The 17330-nt window shown below is 43.8% G+C and overlaps 2 protein-coding genes across 2 annotated transcripts in view; one reads left to right on the top strand and one right to left on the bottom strand.

The window, feature by feature from the left end:
• The window catches only part of LOC125762142 (serine-rich adhesin for platelets), a 54238-nt gene extending 39869 nt beyond the window's left edge, over positions 1 to 14369 (bottom strand). Inside the window, exon 1 of the mRNA XM_049423952.1 lies at positions 12992 to 14369. The gene's annotated coding sequence lies outside the window, so the exon portion shown is untranslated. The remainder of the gene's footprint in view (positions 1 to 12991) is intronic.
• A 1068-nt stretch (positions 14370 to 15437) lies between these two features.
• LOC125762175 (RNA-splicing ligase RtcB homolog) lies at positions 15438 to 17225 on the top strand. Its single transcript, XM_049424014.1, has 2 exons — positions 15438 to 15795; positions 15874 to 17225. The coding sequence occupies exons 1-2, from the start codon at positions 15551 to 15553 to the stop codon at positions 17147 to 17149; spliced, it is 1521 nt and encodes a 506-aa protein (XP_049279971.1). The 5' UTR covers positions 15438 to 15550; the 3' UTR covers positions 17150 to 17225.
• Positions 17226 to 17330: the final 105 nt, after the last annotated feature.

The raw sequence follows: 17330 nt of genomic DNA, 5'->3' as shown, positions 1-17330 counted from the left end.
TGGCTCAGACAAGGGCCCTCTCCTTCTCCAAACAGCTAGCCCTTTCTTCCCCTTTCTCGCCCGTAACGTAAACCGAACGATCATGATGATCATGTTTAGAGCTGCGAGCGTGTTGCTCTAACGATCCAAACCACAAGCGATCCTCCAACCTAACAAATATGGCCATTCCGGTGCGCCACAGCGTTGGGTGAGTTGTGCGCATCGTAGAGCATGTTTCACCGGTACCCGAAACCATATCCATATTCATTGCGTTTACTAGCGCGAGTGGCTGTAGAGAGTAGTGAAGGAAAATGGTAAAGGTAAACGGAACAAAAACGTTTGTCGTTACAAACATGGCAAACATACCAAATGAATATGACCAGTATAGAGACTTCTCCGGGATTGCCGGGATAGATTCGTTCTGTGGCAAATACTTTTTTCCTCGGTTAACTATCCGCCAAGGGTGTGAGACGATGCGGGACGAGGAAACATGAAAAATTAAATGGTAGAAAACACCGGGAGTGGAAGCGAACGATCGATTCAATGCTAATGGCAAGGCAGTTAGTTGTTTGGAAAACGAAATAGTACTCTTTTCTGCCAGCATTGGAAAATGGAGAATGAAACAGGGAGTTAATAAAATTAACACTTCAATTTAAGATCGAAAGAAGATTGTGACATAGTCCTCTACTGCCAGAACAAAGAACCGAACAAGCTATTCTCTTAATAGTAGCGCACTTAGTACCCGGAGGAACTGTCAAATGTCTATATTAGACGTCAACATGATTTGACACTAAGCATAGAGGGAGTGTTTACGTCGTAGGGTTTGAGTTTGTTCTAAAACATATAATGTAAATAATATATATTTGGTCTCCTGTAAACTGTAAAACATTATTTTGCACTTAATCAAGCAACCGATTTCAATGATTCAAGTGAAATACAGTGAGAAGGTGGAGATATTCTCATGCATTAAGTTAGTTACAAACACTGGACTGCATTTTACATACCAAAACGAACACTAGAGCACTTGCGGCGAATCAAGTACAACGCGTTCAATAAATTCTATCACTTCCATTACGCAAAACAATATGCGCATACGTGCCATTTTGCAAAAAAAACCTTTGGCCATTCCGGACCCTTGAGGCACATCAGGATGTGTTGTATCTGCATCTTGTATGTGTCAATAGTCTGTTTAACTTTATCGCTCAATAAATAACCTTTGCTCTCAAACTAATTGACATACGGCTCGGGTACCACACGGTGCAAGGTATTTGCATTTGCTACCGATTTGTAATGGCATTCTGAATTATTCTCCTTCAAAGCTGGGGTGACAGGAGTACAGAATGCACTGCAAAGTGTAAAGCTACTATTTGTAGCCACTTTTAATGAAATACTCCACATGAAATGGATCGATGGTTAAGGTTTTTTGCGTAATAATTATTTTTACTTTATGTTTCTTTCGTAGGTCAAGTTTGCGACTTGAATGGATATTTGTTGAAGTACATGAATTGTTTTATGAATTTCCTTTTCGTGTTTAACAATTAACAAAAAAAAGTCTTCTAATTCTTCAATACTTTACAGAAGATACTTTTCTTTCCATTTCCATATTTTCCTGTACTCGAAAAATGCTGCAATTTTCTTGCCATAATAGGTTCGTACTCCTTTCCAATAAACTGGAGAAATGAACTATTTTCCAAGAATGCAACGTCGTGATTCGCCCGAAGCGTACCAATGTACCATCTTCGGTAGGAAAAGTGACGAGCAAGCGTTTGTAAAGGGAAAAAAATCAACCTCCCGTGGCATACCCGCATGACCATTCGGTGGACCAATTTTCAAAACAACACACCGTCAATGACGGGCGCCCATTGTAAGAGGAAAGGTGACCCGATTACTGCTCCAACGGCATTTCCTATCATCTCCGAAACATGTTCCCATCAAATTGCAGAATTTCTGCACCACCCTTGACTACCCGCTCGGTAACCGGTAAACCGTAGTGTATTAGCTTCCTTCTTCGACCACGACACAAACAATCACTGAAAACTTACCGCACGAAAATGCTTCCTCATACCCGATGCGAACCACCGGGAACCGACCCAACGGGTGGTGAACTTTTCCTTCAACAGTTTCCGCGTCACTGCAAAACACAACGTGCGGCTTTACGGGGTGTGGGCAAAATTTTCCTTTCTCCTTTCTGCGTGTGTTTTGTGTGTGCGGTGGTTTTCCATCGTTCGCGTGCAGCACACACCGTGTGCGTGCAGTTTACAGCAACGCCAGCAGTTGTAGTACATAATTACTTAGACCCACTTCCGATCGGTGTGAGAGTGGCTAAGGCTATGTCGCTGGGTATTGCTCTGTTGTTTTGTAATTAAGCATTTTTTTACACCCCGGTGGCATCAATCGCCATCGCGGGGACGGACGAACGAGTGCGGTTGTAGCGTGTGAACGTAATGCCAAAACTTCCTCTTTGACAGTTTGCGACACATTTGAAAGCGACTGTCGAATCAACGCATGAGGAAAGGTTCGTCGCTTGTGTTGAAGTCTTTTGTTATTCGCTCGAATTGGAGCGATTTTTAAGACATGGAACATGAAGCGATGGAACAAATTTAAACGATGAAAAACAATCTGAAAGCAATTATTTTCTACCTAATAAATCCAAAGAAAATAAGCAAAAATCTTCTGTTCAGCACGAGCAATATATTCCGTTGTAAGTACACATTATACTTCTAGCAACAATCCACAAGAATTCTTCGCCTTTTCAAAGGAATATAACAAAGGAATCTTCCGGCAACTGTGATTTGCCACAAGACTCGTGTGTTCCAATCTACATCGCGGAACAACTGACAAGCGCATCATTCCTTCGGCATAACATCTAAATCATGTCCAGTGCCTTCCAAATCGGGCTAACTAACAAAAACAAAACCGCACGAAAATCTCTTCGTCATGCTTCTCCTTCCTTCGTTGGGATTGTTTTGCTTTTACCATAACCGTACTTTAACCCTGAAACGCAACCGGCCAACAACACATGCAAAAACCGACCTCTTCCGGAAGATAAACAAGGGCTGAACACAATGGCCGTTTACCACAGCAGCCGTCAACGCCGAGGACGGTACGGACCACTTGTGCGTAGTGCGTCAACGCTGCCGTGTACCGTATCGGTTGCGTTCGTCCGATTCTTGACAGAAAGGCGCTCATTGTTGTTGGAACCATTTTTTCCCCCCCGATCGATTCACCGGTGTACTACGTGGTATTGATTTACGAGTCAGCAATTGCATGTTTATCTTCTGTCGAGTTGAGTTGGTTTGTGAGCGCCCCCCCCTACGAACGATCGAGCTGAAGAACTGTACCACACCGATCGTACCGCCTGGGAAAAGGATCTCTCACGGGCATTATCAACCGGTGCGCCTTCGGACGGAGCAGCGTCGAACCACCGCACGGTGTATGTGTGCCCATGCCGCCTTATTAATCAAACTGTAAGCGCATGCCAAAAAAGGCAAACGTTAGGTCATTAAAAACCTCGAAATTGATCGTTATGCACGATCACCATCGCTGATTATCATTCCGCATTCGATGAGGACGGTTTTGCTGCTGGGGTTGAACGTAGTGAACTGGGCTCGATGGCGACGATTGGACAGACACCGGGTCACTATGAACGTGAGTGTGTTTTTATTTCCCCCTTGCTACTACTACCTATTTTTCCATACGATTTGTAAAACAGAATGCTGGAATTTTAGACTCTCGGCGCTCTTGTTTGCGCACACCGACACCGGGGGTGGTGACGTGCAGGACTTTTATTTCATTCTCAGTCTTGACTACTGAAACCATCTCAAGGGGGATAGGGTTAGTAAGAAATTCACTTCACAGAACCCAGCAGAACAGTTGAAAGGATGCTAAAAACCCAATCTGTCGGCATGAGTTTGATGTTGACGATTTTGTTTCAATTTTATGGTAATTGGTTAGGTTTGAATATCCCCACCGTAAGATTCTTGTTGGCCGTCGTATATATCTGCACTAAAATTACACGACGAATTCGAGCACAAAGCAGTTTCATTTCTGCTACCACTAATTTGTGGCTTGTAATGCGGAAGTTGTCTCACTTAGTCTCACTCACAGCTTCCGGGATTTGCAATTGTTTTGCTGCATAAGTAATTACAATAGCTAAATTAAAAACTGAGAAGCAACACAAACAAAAATGTCAATCTGACAGCTGGTACTATTCTTTTGACAGCTGTCTCTTGGATGCAATGACGTTGTTTTGTTTACTGTGTTTGCTAGTACTAAAGCGTGTACAAAATTGCAAAAGAAATTTAAATTTTATATTAAAAATTAAAATATAACCCATTACCATAAGGTTGCTGCTCGATGGCTGCTGAAACCGTACCGGTGTCCTTTCGCGCAAACCAATAATTCCTCCCGATCGCTCCAAAAATGGAGCTCAATATCTGCATAACCGCATCACGGTTAATGTGTGTTTCGTGTCAGATACAGAAATCATATTCAGCTAAATGCAAAGTAAAAACGAACAAAACGCTCCCAGACGGGGTTGCACACACAAAAAAAAAGTACAGCTCTCCGTAGCGAGTTGACACTCTATCTGCATTCGACACGTTCGACGTACCCGGGCATGGTATGGCATTTTATCGTCTTCCCGTGTCTGTGACCGCCGGACCACCGTTGGTCGTGATTGAACTTGAACTTGAAAAATGTGCGACCCTTTGGTTGTTCCCGGGCTTCCGGGTTTCAGCCGGACCGGGTGACCATACAGTTTTCCCTAGATGGGCATAATATTTTGTGCGCACCGGAAACCACTTCGTACCGCAAAGCAACAGTAGCTTTATCTGTTGGTCTTCAGGGGTGTTCGTGACGCAATCGGTAGTTGGTTTACGGTACATCATTATTAATAATGCAAAATTTTTGAAGCAAAACGAAACAAACCAACCTTTTTTTCTCTCTCTTTTGAGTTATTGAAACTAGTAAAAACTTTTGGTAGTTGATTATGGTAGACACACAAGATGATTAGGTTTGTGTCGGTAAATAACCCACCGTTACCAATTTGCAAAGCATTACCGTCTAAGGAAACCGGAACAGAATCATCCGCAGGGCGTTAATCAAACAAATGGTCACAAAACCGGTGTGAAGGAGCAAAAAATTACCAAACCAAAACTAACAAATCATTTGTACTGCCGTGACATCCCGGGCTGTGTCCGGGGGCCGTAGACACATACACGTAGACACTGTATATACGTTTATGAAACTGTTTGTTTAATCCCCTATCGGGAGCGTTAGTGACAGCATTTCGAAAGATTGTATGATCGCGATCATGTAGATTGATAGCGCTACAGATACGCGTCCGCTCTTGTGTCCATCAAGCTAGACAGTGATACGGAACAATTCAACATTGTTAACACGTTATTCCGCACACTAATGGCCCCCGGTGTTTGTGCATAATTTACTACCATTTAAACATGTGAGCCAGCATTTAGACGCGGTGAAGCGCCATTTGAATATCGAAAGTGCTGGCATTTTACGAATCATCATTTGCCTACGCGGAATGTTTTGTTTGCCATCCGTAGCCTTCAGGTAGGGCAATGCGAAGTATGAATTACTGTTTTTTTTTCCTTCCTTCCTGATACCGAGATGTCATGCATAAATTTGCTCGATCATTGATTCGGGAGAGTTCGTTTACTTTTAAACTATTTCACTTTTCCGAGCTTTCCAAAGGAAGTAAACTTTCGTTCGTTCTTTTTTTTCCCCCGTCCCTTCCGTACTTGTTTTGGGTACAGGTTTTGTGGTATGCAAATTTCCTGCTTCCTTTCGCAACCTGACAGAACTGACAGTTTAGGCATAAATAGTTTCCTACAATCCATTCCGCCGGAATGTCTTCTATCGCGTTATATGCGTTTGTTTTCTATTTTTCTTTTTTCTTTAATAAAAAGGAATGTTTGCGTATCAACTCTCTAGCAACATAACATGCTTAATTTACATTAAACGAAAGGTTTTTTTTGTAACCTGTACAAATCACGTTCAATTGAAAAAAGTTAACATAACTGACTGATTTTTTTTAACTTAAAATGTTAACTTGTGAGGCGACTTGTACGTGTAATAAAAACTAAATCTTACATTTCTCGTGTGTTTTTTCTTCTCTCACTTACAACTCATTTGTTTTGGCATTATTTTGCGTTTATGAAGGGGATTAATGTACTCAGTTTTCCCCCTGTTGTGATTGATGTTAGACGTCACGCATTACAACAAACTAAAATGAGGAAAAGAGAATCAGAGAATGAAAAATTATCAAGCAAAACAAAAAAAACACTAAACCACCCGAATGCAACCACAAACAGTGCAACAGATTTGATCGATCGTCTGAACGGGTTGCATAAGGTGTGTTCCCTTTAAGCGTCTTTAATCGGCAAACCGTTTGCTTAATGCGTTGTTATCTCTGTTGTTTCGTTTATACTTTTCCGTGCCGATGTTTCGCTGTCTGTTTTCATATATGTTTCATTATTGTTTCATCTATTTTCATGTTTACGCATGTTTGTTTCTGTGTACCACACACTTCACTTGTGCCGCAGTTCCGAAGAAGAGGTTTTGTTTTTTTATTTCATTTTATTTTTGTTATACATTTTCCATCATCTTCTACTGCTACCTTTCCGTTTCCACCTCTAATATCATCACTATTATTTTTTCTCATTTATTTTACATTGTTTTTTTTTATTTATTCGCCTCAACCACACTAACTGGACAACAATCGGATTTATACGACCACTTCTGCTGCCGTATCTTTTGTACCGTTTGTTGTGGTTCACTTGTTTTCCTCCTATCTGTCTTTTCTTTCGTTTTCCTTTGATTTGATGTCCATTTAGCTTGTGTTACATGCTATTACTTTTCTTATTTTCTTCTTTTCATTTCTTTCCCTTTCTTCTTGCAAGATTGTGAGTTTGTGTTTTTATTGTAGTTTCTTCTCGTTTTGCATCATTACAAGAGCGCACTTTTGCTACTTTTCATTTTCATTCGCTGCACTAGCACCGGCCGTTTATGCTCTTTGCGTTTCATTGCACCACTTTGTGCTTCGACAAAACCACTTCGATGATCGTCCATCAGCAGCTCTAGCTAAGCGTTGGGGTTCGTCCACCCGGTCTCTGCATTAGTGAACGCTCTCGTCTCCAAAAATCGGGGGTAGATGTTTTACAGCCGTGCTCCACATTACCATGGGGTAAGTACGTGCAGCTAAAGCGTTATGTGGTAAAGATTCAATTTTCCACTCTTCCCTGCGGCCGGTGATCCGGTGTGTGTGTGTCCGGTGAAGCATCCGCTGATGATCTTTATTCGACTTTCACTACAGGTGGTCGATGCTTTGTGTAACGTTTACCACAAGCTTGGTGAGGCAGTAAATCAACAGCTACCTTGCACGCTCAATTGGGAAAAAGCTCGCAAGAAGAGGCGCTTCACGTTTCAAATCAATTGTAAAGATGAAATTTTAACACTTGCAATCGGTAAGGCACCACCCAAAACCGTACTCGATATGGCTCTCAAACGATCATCATACTCGTGCTTAACTGACCCATCAATCAGCCACTATCGGGCTGTAGAGATCGCATTACCACACACGGATGGAAGCGTTCGCCCTTTCCCGAGCCACCATGTTCCTGGCGCACTGCGGTCATTTTTCACGCACCATTTCCCGCATCATTTTCGTGATGGAAGTAAAATTCCAAATGATGGAACGGAAAGATGCTTGAAAAGAAAAAGAATCGTCCTCGCTTTCTTCGGAAGGAAAACTGGTGCATACATGACCTAGTTGACTACCGTCAATCGGCAAATAAAAAAAAAACGAGCAGCGCACTGCAGGGTGTCGTTCATTTTGTCTCAGCGTTTTCCTTCACCTTAGACCCTTGCATGAAACGCTCGCTGACCGCGGTCATCAATCTTCCAAACCGATAAGCGGCAGTAAGTGGTACGACCGAAAGGCGACCGATTGTTATGCAATCGATAAATTGTTGCTCCTTTAACCTATTACCATCTCGTTCGCTCTCGCTTTGTATTTCGACGTTTTTCCCATTCACTTCGTTCCGTTATCATGATACTTATGATGCCGTGCAAAGGTACCTTCGTTCGTGTTCAGTTTTAGTCTCGCATGAAGGGACAAACGAATCATGTAAGCTGTGCCGCGGCCCTTTTCTGTTGACAATCTTATAAAAACCCGTACCAGGAAAAGCCGAAAACTGACCGCATGTGGCCCTGTATGAAACGTAGTGGACAATAATGTATCAAGCGCCAAAATCCATTCAATGCTAACGAATTGCTTTCCGAATACATTACGATACCGGGAGAGAAGGCGTTTTGTCTACCGTACAAAACAACACGTGCAGAATTATGCATTTTTTTCTTTCTTTTCGTTCTATTTTACTGTCACAAAACTGGGCAATTTAAAATTCAGGTAACGAAAGGAATCATAGCTTTTATTACTATTTGGCACACATGTGTTTTGTTGCTTACATATGAGCACAAAGTGTGTGTCGAATGGTATAACCAATCAACACCTATCCAGCTGACCAGTGGAACAGCCGAGCGAGATAATCATGATCCCTTCACTAGTGCTGTCGTGAGTTCAATTCTCAATACAACTAGAGCTATCGCAACAAGACGAGCGGGGGGAAAGTTTTGATTAATTCACTATGGAACGTCAATTATAAATGTTCAATTGAGACTTGTGGTTATTGTTGCAAAAGAAATCTATAATCTTTCATATAACTTCATATAGCATTGACAAACAAGGCTAGCGCTTATCGTTAAAATTGTTTTTTATGAGTTGATAAACGTCTTAATGACACTAATCCTGGATTAGGCGACATACATACAACTTGAAGGAAGCTTTGTAAAATGTCTCACTTCATTATTTATTCAGCAATTTATTACATTATGGTATTACTGGACATGAGCAGCAGGAGATACAACCTGAAACTTGCTTTACATTGAAGAATATATATTAAAACAGAATTTATACTCGAAAAAACGAGACACAATAAATCCGAGCCCCGCTCCAACAGGAGGCAAATTTCCGTCGTCTTTCTTCAATCTTTATTCCGTTTAAGTCCTATTTTTACGACCCACTTTCATACGGTTCCATTGAAAATGTTTTACCGTGTACTGTCGTGGCACTATTATTCGCAACATTTAATCCCCCAATGGTCCCGCACAGAATCACTTCTTAACGTGTGACATACGAATGCCACGCGAGGTAATTAACATTGCTACCATTTACCCACCGATCCTCCTTCGTGTGCCATTTGTTGCTTTTTACTTTTCTGTATTAAAATGTCAAAAATTCAATTTCAATTTTACACTCATTACACACCCGTCGTCCTGCACATGGTGGTGACCTTCAGACAAAAAAAAGCTCGGAATCGGTAGGAATTGCAGAATTGCAGAACAGTTGCCCCTCGACTGGTACCAGGTGCCAGGTTGGATAAAGGCAGTTCAGTTTCATCCCCACCTCCCCCCAAAAGAACACAACAGTCGGAGGACCAGTCAGTCGAACACCTTGACGTCTGTACCCTTACGACTGGAAATTGATTTCTTTTGCTATCTTATTACTTCATTATGTTTGCAATGGATTAAAGATCAGTTAAAAACCCATAGTAAGAAATTAAATAAGATTATTTTCTTTTTCTGTTTAGTACTTGTTCTAAAATTAGTACACCACATATTGACAGTACTCGGTAAAAGTCGTTTATTGGTTTTAAACGTCTTTACTCGATCTTTTGATGATCTTGCATGTTGACATTGAAAGTTCGATATCGCCAGTGCGTCTGAATGTGGCAAAACATTTGTGATATGTTTTAACGACAATACTTGTAGTCGATTTTTCCATGACTCTGGTTGTTTTTCTCTTTTTGCACATGTTTTTCCTATATATTCACTGAATGAATTTAAGTCCCGTTTTTTTTGCTCTTCCACTGCAGAATATCGTTATCTTGTCCTTGAAACATTGCACTCCATTCCTTTCCAATGGTTGTTGTGCAGACAAAATTTCACTCAACCATCGACCACCAACACCACCGATCTTGCTTGGGTGTATGTCTTTTTTTTTGCTACCCTTTTTGACAGGTGAACTGTATTTTGGGGCCACCAGCCGATGCGCTCCATAATGTCATGATAATGAGTTACGCAGAAGTCATTTATGCCCCTCCCGGATCTCCCTTTCCAATTCTCTCGGTACAACAAAACCGGGCGAGTTGTCCCGAAGGAACTGGGAAACCTTCTTTTCTTTTTTAACGGTACATTTGAACGTTCACTGCGGATAAGAAAAAAAAAACAAACGGAACACGGGACACACCGGCCAGTCGCCGGGTTTGCTACGGTTGTGTGCCCACGGAATCGGGGCCAGTGGACTCGCGGTTCTGCGCGACAGACTGCAGACGACATCATTACGCCTACTCTGGCCTACGGTGGCCGTGGCCTGCAGCTTTGCAGCGAGCATCCTCCTCCGGAGTGTAACCTCTTTCTGCTTTTGGGATGTATTCATTCGCAACGCAAACATCAATCCCATGAAAGGAAAATGTGCGGCCGGAGGGTGCAGCAGGAATGAGTGTCTGTCCGCATATGGCGTGTGCTAGGGCAGTGGTTTGCTGTGCCACCCAACGGTAGCGAACCCGTGCTGTCGAAACGATCCACCCTTTCTTACGTGCAGCAACTAGAACACACAACCATTTATGCCGTTCCTTTAATATATAGCTCAATCGATCGCTAGGAACCAAGCGTAACCTTTCTGATGGAATCTCTCACTGTATTTGAAGTCTCCTAAATCTTGTCAACCCATCTGTGTGCACTTCTTGCGCACTATTATTTCGTAATTCTAGTGAAGACTCTCAAATCTGCATACCACAGTATGCAAAAGGAATTCTATCTGATTTATCGTCCTCCACATCCCACAGCTAAGGGAGTCGACTACAAGTAAAGAGGTGGAAAGTCCAAATTATGATCCTTAATCCCATGCTTAAGGGTGTTAAACCAGCCAGTTCTTGAGCTATACAAAACGTGAGTTATGACTGGTTGAAATGTGCTACGAGTCGATAAGTTGCGTTGACTACCGTTAAAACGTACGATCGGGACGATAGCCTATCTTCATTCCAAATATGGATAGCATCATTAAAAGCCGAGAGCATGGAAGCATGGCAAAGGTAGCTAATCCATCGCCATAATAAGATTGTTCAACGCTTTCTTCCGTTGAGTGGGAAGCTTTGCCGCAATAAGCGTGATTAGAAAACAAGCTGCTCACTAATTAGTTTGCATCTTCTTGTAGTAATCCTATTTTACTAATATTTATTGATCAGCTATAAAATAGCAGCACATACAATGAGTGATATTGTGCTGATGCTTCATTGAGCGAAACTCGTCAAAGTCATCCCGATTTGTAATGTGAGGACACTTGCATCAATTACGTTTTATAGCCATAAATACCATTCCTGGTAGGCAAAGTTTTCTTCCATCTGTCCTTCAAGAAGCTATAAACATTTCGGGATTTCTGTGTTGGCAGTGTCGGAAAACAACCTGTTTACACGTGTGCTGCTAACTTTCGGGTGCCCTCAGGTTCACCGTTCAAGGTTAGGTCGCTCTAACTTTGGACAATCGCTCCATCGCTCAACACTCCCCCAACAACTTCAACTCCCAGGATGGTAATATATACGTCATGCGTAGCACCGGCGAACGGGAATCAATACCAAGAGAAGCAACAACAAAAAAAAACCTTCCAGCATCGCGGTCGCCAATCCAGTAGCACACGATCTCCCTTAACCCTGACACCGTAAAAAAGCTTTTTGGCAACCACACCCTCGGTTGGGACTGTGAGCGTTGGTTTCCAACCAAACATTGCCCACCGTTTTGCTGCTACCGAGCGAGTAGACCAGAAGTGTCCAAAAGTTGCCAAGAAGAGCAAAAAAAAACACACACAGACATACACCCGAATACGCAAAGTGAAACTGAGTTCCATACGCAACCGGCCGCCCGAGTGGGACTGCCGAAGGTCTACTGGTGGTAACTGGTGGACTGCCTAACCGCAACCACCATGAGATGCTGACAGACATTCTACCAACAGACGGCCTGTCCCGGCCTGCCGTCTGTCTGTGTGTGTGTGTGTTTTTGAGTTGCGGGTATTAGGGTGGTGCGTAGTAGTACCCAGCTCCCGAAATGGGTGAAATAAAACAAAAAAAATGTGACATCAAAAAGACGTTCAAGCTCGCTCGCCCAAATATGGAATGGAACGGTTTGGTAGAGTAAGGAACACTTTTTACCATCCTTCGTTGGTACGTTGGCGATGGTTGAAAGGAATGGAAGATCTAGCGGATACGATAGCACGCCCGTGTATGTTCATCCCAGGTGTCGGAGCAGATTGGTCTACTGCTGTGGTGTGGAGTGTACTACCCTGTAGCGCAAGTCGAAGGCATTATCCAACACCTTCTCTGACGGGGACGGGCTTTAAGCTGAGACTAGCAGACTAGAATATGTACGTATAGGGTTGTGCTAAAAAAAAAAAATTATATATACGCACACACACACGGCACATGATCACGATCGGGTCGCAAACCATTCAACTGCGATATGATACATCGTGCGCGGCGACGTATTTGCGTGACAGCAGGGGCTGTTGTGCACCCAAGATTGGGTGGGTGTCAAAATTTATGCAACTTTTACGCCAACCAAACACGGCCTTCTCGATGCCTTCGCGGTGTCAGTCAGTGTCGACAGAGGAAAGGCAAGCTTCTAGGGAGTAGTGATCGGGGAGATGCGATATTGGGCTATCTTGACTGGCGAGAAGCATGCGACATACTGTCTCATAAGAACAGGGCCACTTTCAGTGACAGCTGCAACGAAGGTGTCTTTGCCCTCTTGGATATCAGCTTACGCGAGATAAACCTTGGCCTCCTCCCATGGCTCCACACTGACAAAGACCCAAGATAAGAAGCTATCGTCGATGGTTTAGCTTATGCAAATAGCGTTCTAGCCAGTGTGGTTGACTTACCCGCACCTTCTGATCGTCCGCCCGTTGACTGCAGCTCCGAACTCCGACGATGACTGCGACGATCGTAAAAGCTCTCTGCTCGCGATACCCGCGTGACAGACACGCGGCTAATTAGGTGATTGAAAATTAGTATTTCTTTTTTATTAGTTTATTCCCGTGGTTGCTCCTGTGACACCATTAGCACTGCTTTAAGCTTGTCTATCCTGATCCTGAGCGGATATCGGTCGGTGGTGAACCGTATGCTAATGATACTGCCTCTAAATCACAGTAGCGCACTTAATGGCTGTTATAACTAACAAGCTGTTTTCACACTGCGACACCTTGCCAATATCGACGCCTTCCGAACGAAAAGGTGACCACACATAGCGCACCGAAGGAAGGTTGTAACGCGGCTGAGAATGGCTGCGAACAGGCTAATTGGGTTCTTAAATTGGATTTTCGGGTTTTATTTTCCTGTTTTACTTTCGCCCAAATTTGTGTATTACTACGCTGTGATCATTCACCAGAGCTACCATGATCCGATAGCCGGATGATCACATGATCGTAAAAATTACAAAACTCTTCCAAGGAACGTGCGTTTCGTTAAGACACACCAAAAAACACCACACACACACACTTCACATAAACACACAACTCCACTATGGAACGTGCACGCAGACGGGAATTCATTAACGATCGATCGTAACTGTTCAGCAGTCGTCCGAAAACTGGTGCAGTCCGTCCATTTGGATCGCGAAAACTTTTGCGAATTCACTCCACTCGCACGGTACCCATCACTGTGCGTCTCACCGCAGTCACCGGACAGGAACATGGGGAGAAACCGGGCTACGGACCATGGACGAATGTGGTTTTTGCCATTTTTTGGAAGTTTGCTTTATTAAGGTGGTTTTGGTCCGCCCGTGCCCTCCCGTCACGAATTCCGATTCGGCTGCAACGCCATAAACCGCGCCAATGTCCGGCGCGTTGGAAGCGGATTGGAAAATAAATCCCACTACGAGCTGCCGCGGCAAGGGTTCACGAAATTCGAGATCTTCTGTGAGTCAGCTTTGGACTGTTGCTCCTGTCGTACGTTGGGGAAGCACGGGCTAAGGATAGGTTCGTTGCACTGGTTCTAGCACGTCGCTTTTACGTTGCTTCTTCCCATCGGAATTGCTACTGTCGTCTCTTTTGGTGATAGCAAACAACGAACTCTTGCCAACATTCGTTGGTGGCGTTTCACGGCTTAATATTAAAATGTCTTACAGCTCAACAAGCCCGTCAGTGTGCTTGAAATTAACCTACCATCGATCGACAAGGTACTGGCGTGTGCTAGGTATGCTAGACTGAAATACACACAGACCCACCATCAGAAGGCGCATTAGAGCGTATACGGGGCCAACAGCTAATCTGTCGATTCTCATCTGCCCACGCTGGACTCCCACCTGGGATCTGCCGGGGCCACTACTCCGCAACGACACGGCGGTATGAGCGAAACCGCGCAGTGACTTAGCGAACGCGCCACAAAACGCCATCGAACACGAAACACAACGGTTCCGCCAAGAGGACAAATCTCAGGGCTAAGGGTTCACAAAGGCAAGATTTTAAATATGCACACAAACTATAAACGAAAGCTTCCTTCCTACCTTCCTGTCGTCAGCTCTCCATATGTTCATTGGCGGTAGGTCGAGATCTGACGCTGACAGTCCCTTTCGACTGATGGTAGGAACCTCTACGCGTACTGTTCGATCAATCTTGTGACGGATCCCCCTTCACGTTTCGAAGGTGGCCACCAACAGTATGTAAGTTTCGCCGAACACACCAATGAACGATCATATCTCGTTTTTTCCCTTTGAACTGCCTACACGACAAAAAAGCGCTCTACGGGAATAGCCGAATTTGGGTGAAAATTAAAGCCTGTACAATAGAAACACATTAGTTGCAAAGACAATGAATAATGAGAGCATTACGCGAGCCCGATGATCGGAAGCATGTGCGAGTTCGTTTGGATGATTGTGGTCAGCATGCGGATGACGATCGCCCGCTGGCCCCATTTTATGGTCGCCTACATAGGCCTGAGTTTTGGAGACCCGTCCAAGGACTAAAGTAAACGCGCACTTGTTTACTTGTGACAATGTTTGGTGCAATAGTGTGCAAAGCAATTCGCGTAGTGTGACGTTCCTTTCGGACCACCACCCACACTTTCTTTTTTAACAAAAAAGAAAAAAAGATGTTCTTACTCGACATTTGATGCAAAGAAGATCAGCGAAAATACGTTCATTTACGAATTGTTTGAAAAGTTTCTTTTTTTTAATATTTAATTAACATAAATTTGAAAAATTCCCGTTCAATGCCGTTGAGCTCGAATAATCGATGAAAATTCAAATTTGCCTCCACGCGACTGTGTAAGCATTGGAATGTTTTCCATTTTTCCTTTCTGCCACAACCAGACTGTCAAACCCGGCTTGTTGCAAATTGTCAAACATTTGCATCATTTTTGTAAATCGTTTGCATTCGTATCACACAGTAAAGAATTGTATTAGTCATTTTTGCAGCTTGAAAAAAGTTACCAATTCATCCAAAATGGTCGTCCGAGAGTATAACGAAGAGATGAAGTACATCGAACGGCTTTCGGAGAACAGCTTCCTAATAAAAAAGGGCTTCCAATCTAACATGAACGTGGAAGGCATATTCTACGCCAACAGTAAGCTGGAAAAGCTTATGTTCGACGAGCTGCGCAATGCCTGCCGGCCCGGGATGACTGGTGGATTTCTTCCCGGTGTTAAGCAGATAGCGAACGTTGCCGCTTTACCGGGTATCGTTGGACGGTAATATTTATCATTACGGGAATGATTTATGTACGTGAATCATTTGACTAAACCTGGTTACTTGATGATTTTTTACAGCTCCGTCGGTCTTCCGGATATTCACTCCGGATATGGATTTGCAATCGGTAACATGGCGGCATTTGATATGAACGATCCGACCTCGATTGTGTCGCCCGGTGGTGTCGGATTCGACATCAACTGTGGCGTACGTTTGCTACGAACTAATTTGTTCGAAAAGGATGTACAACCGGTAAAGGAATTGCTTGCTCAGAGTCTCTTCGATCACATTCCCGTAGGGGTCGGATCGAAAGGTATCATTCCAATGAATGCACACGATCTGGAAGAAGCCTTAGAAATGGGAATGGACTGGTCGCTGCGTGAAGGATATGTTTGGGCAGAAGACAAGGAGCACTGTGAAGAGTACGGCCGAATGTTGAATGCTGACCCGAGCAAAGTTAGCTTGCGGGCGAAGAAGCGTGGTCTTCCGCAGCTCGGCACGCTAGGCGCTGGTAATCACTATGCCGAAATACAGGTGGTGGAAGAAATCTACGATAAATACGCCGCCAGCAAAATGGGCATCGAAGAGCTCGGACAGATCTGCGTCATGATCCATTCGGGAAGCAGAGGTTTTGGTCATCAGGTAGCAACAGACGCACTGGTTGAAATGGAAAAGGCCATGAAGCGGGACAAGATCGAAACAAACGATCGACAGTTGGCCTGTGCCCGTATCAATAGTCCGGAAGGTCAAAACTATCTAAAAGCAATGTCGGCTGCTGCCAACTTTGCTTGGGTAAACCGCAGCTCAATGACGTTCCTCACAAGGCAAGCGTTTGCAAAACAATTCAACACCACGCCAGACGATTTGGACATGCACGTTATCTACGACGTTTCACACAACGTGGCCAAAATGGAGGAACACATGGTGAATGGTAAACCGAAGCAGCTGCTTGTTCACCGGAAAGGATCGACCCGTGCATTCCCACCGCATCATCCGCTGATTCCCGTCGATTACCAGCTTACCGGCCAACCGGTACTTGTCGGTGGATCAATGGGCACGTGCAGCTTTGTGCTAACGGGTACGGAAACGGGCATGGTGGAAACGTTCGGTTCGACATGCCATGGTGCTGGTCGCAGCTTGTCCCGTGCCAAATCGCGACGAAATCTGGACTACAAGGAGGTACTTCGGGATCTGGAAGCGAAAGGCATTTCGATTCGTGTCGCTTCCCCGAAGCTGGTGCAGGAGGAAGCACCGGATTCGTACAAAGATGTTGTGGATGTGGTTCAAACGTGCCACGATGTAGGTATAAGCAATAAAGCTATTAAACTGCGCCCGATTGCAGTTATTAAAGGTTAAAAAAGCATAAGCAACGTGCTGTGAATATTATTTTTTTCAAATAAATTAATGTTCTTTCAGAATAATTGGTGAAAAAGAGTGTTCAAATTTCATATTTTAGGATGGTGCTGTGCAATCGTCGGTCACTGTAGATTTACAAGGGTTGAAGGGTTTGAACGGTACTTCACAGTGGTCGACGAAG

The sequence above is a fragment of the Anopheles funestus genome, chromosome 2RL (genome assembly GCF_943734845.2).
Source record: "Anopheles funestus chromosome 2RL, idAnoFuneDA-416_04, whole genome shotgun sequence".
NCBI classification, from domain to species: domain Eukaryota; kingdom Metazoa; phylum Arthropoda; class Insecta; order Diptera; family Culicidae; genus Anopheles; species Anopheles funestus.
The sequence above is the reverse complement of the archived record's forward strand: the minus strand, read 5'-3'. Positions and strand labels throughout refer to the sequence as shown.

Bases quoted from the DNA above. Each gene is read 5' to 3' on its own strand.
- LOC125762175 (XM_049424014.1), top strand. From the start codon at position 15,551: ATGGTCGTCCGAGAGTATAACGAAGAGATGAAGTACATCGAACGGCTT. The intron at 15,796-15,873 runs GTAATATTTATC...GATTTTTTACAG, and splicing joins TTACCGGGTATCGTTGGACG to CTCCGTCGGTCTTCCGGATA.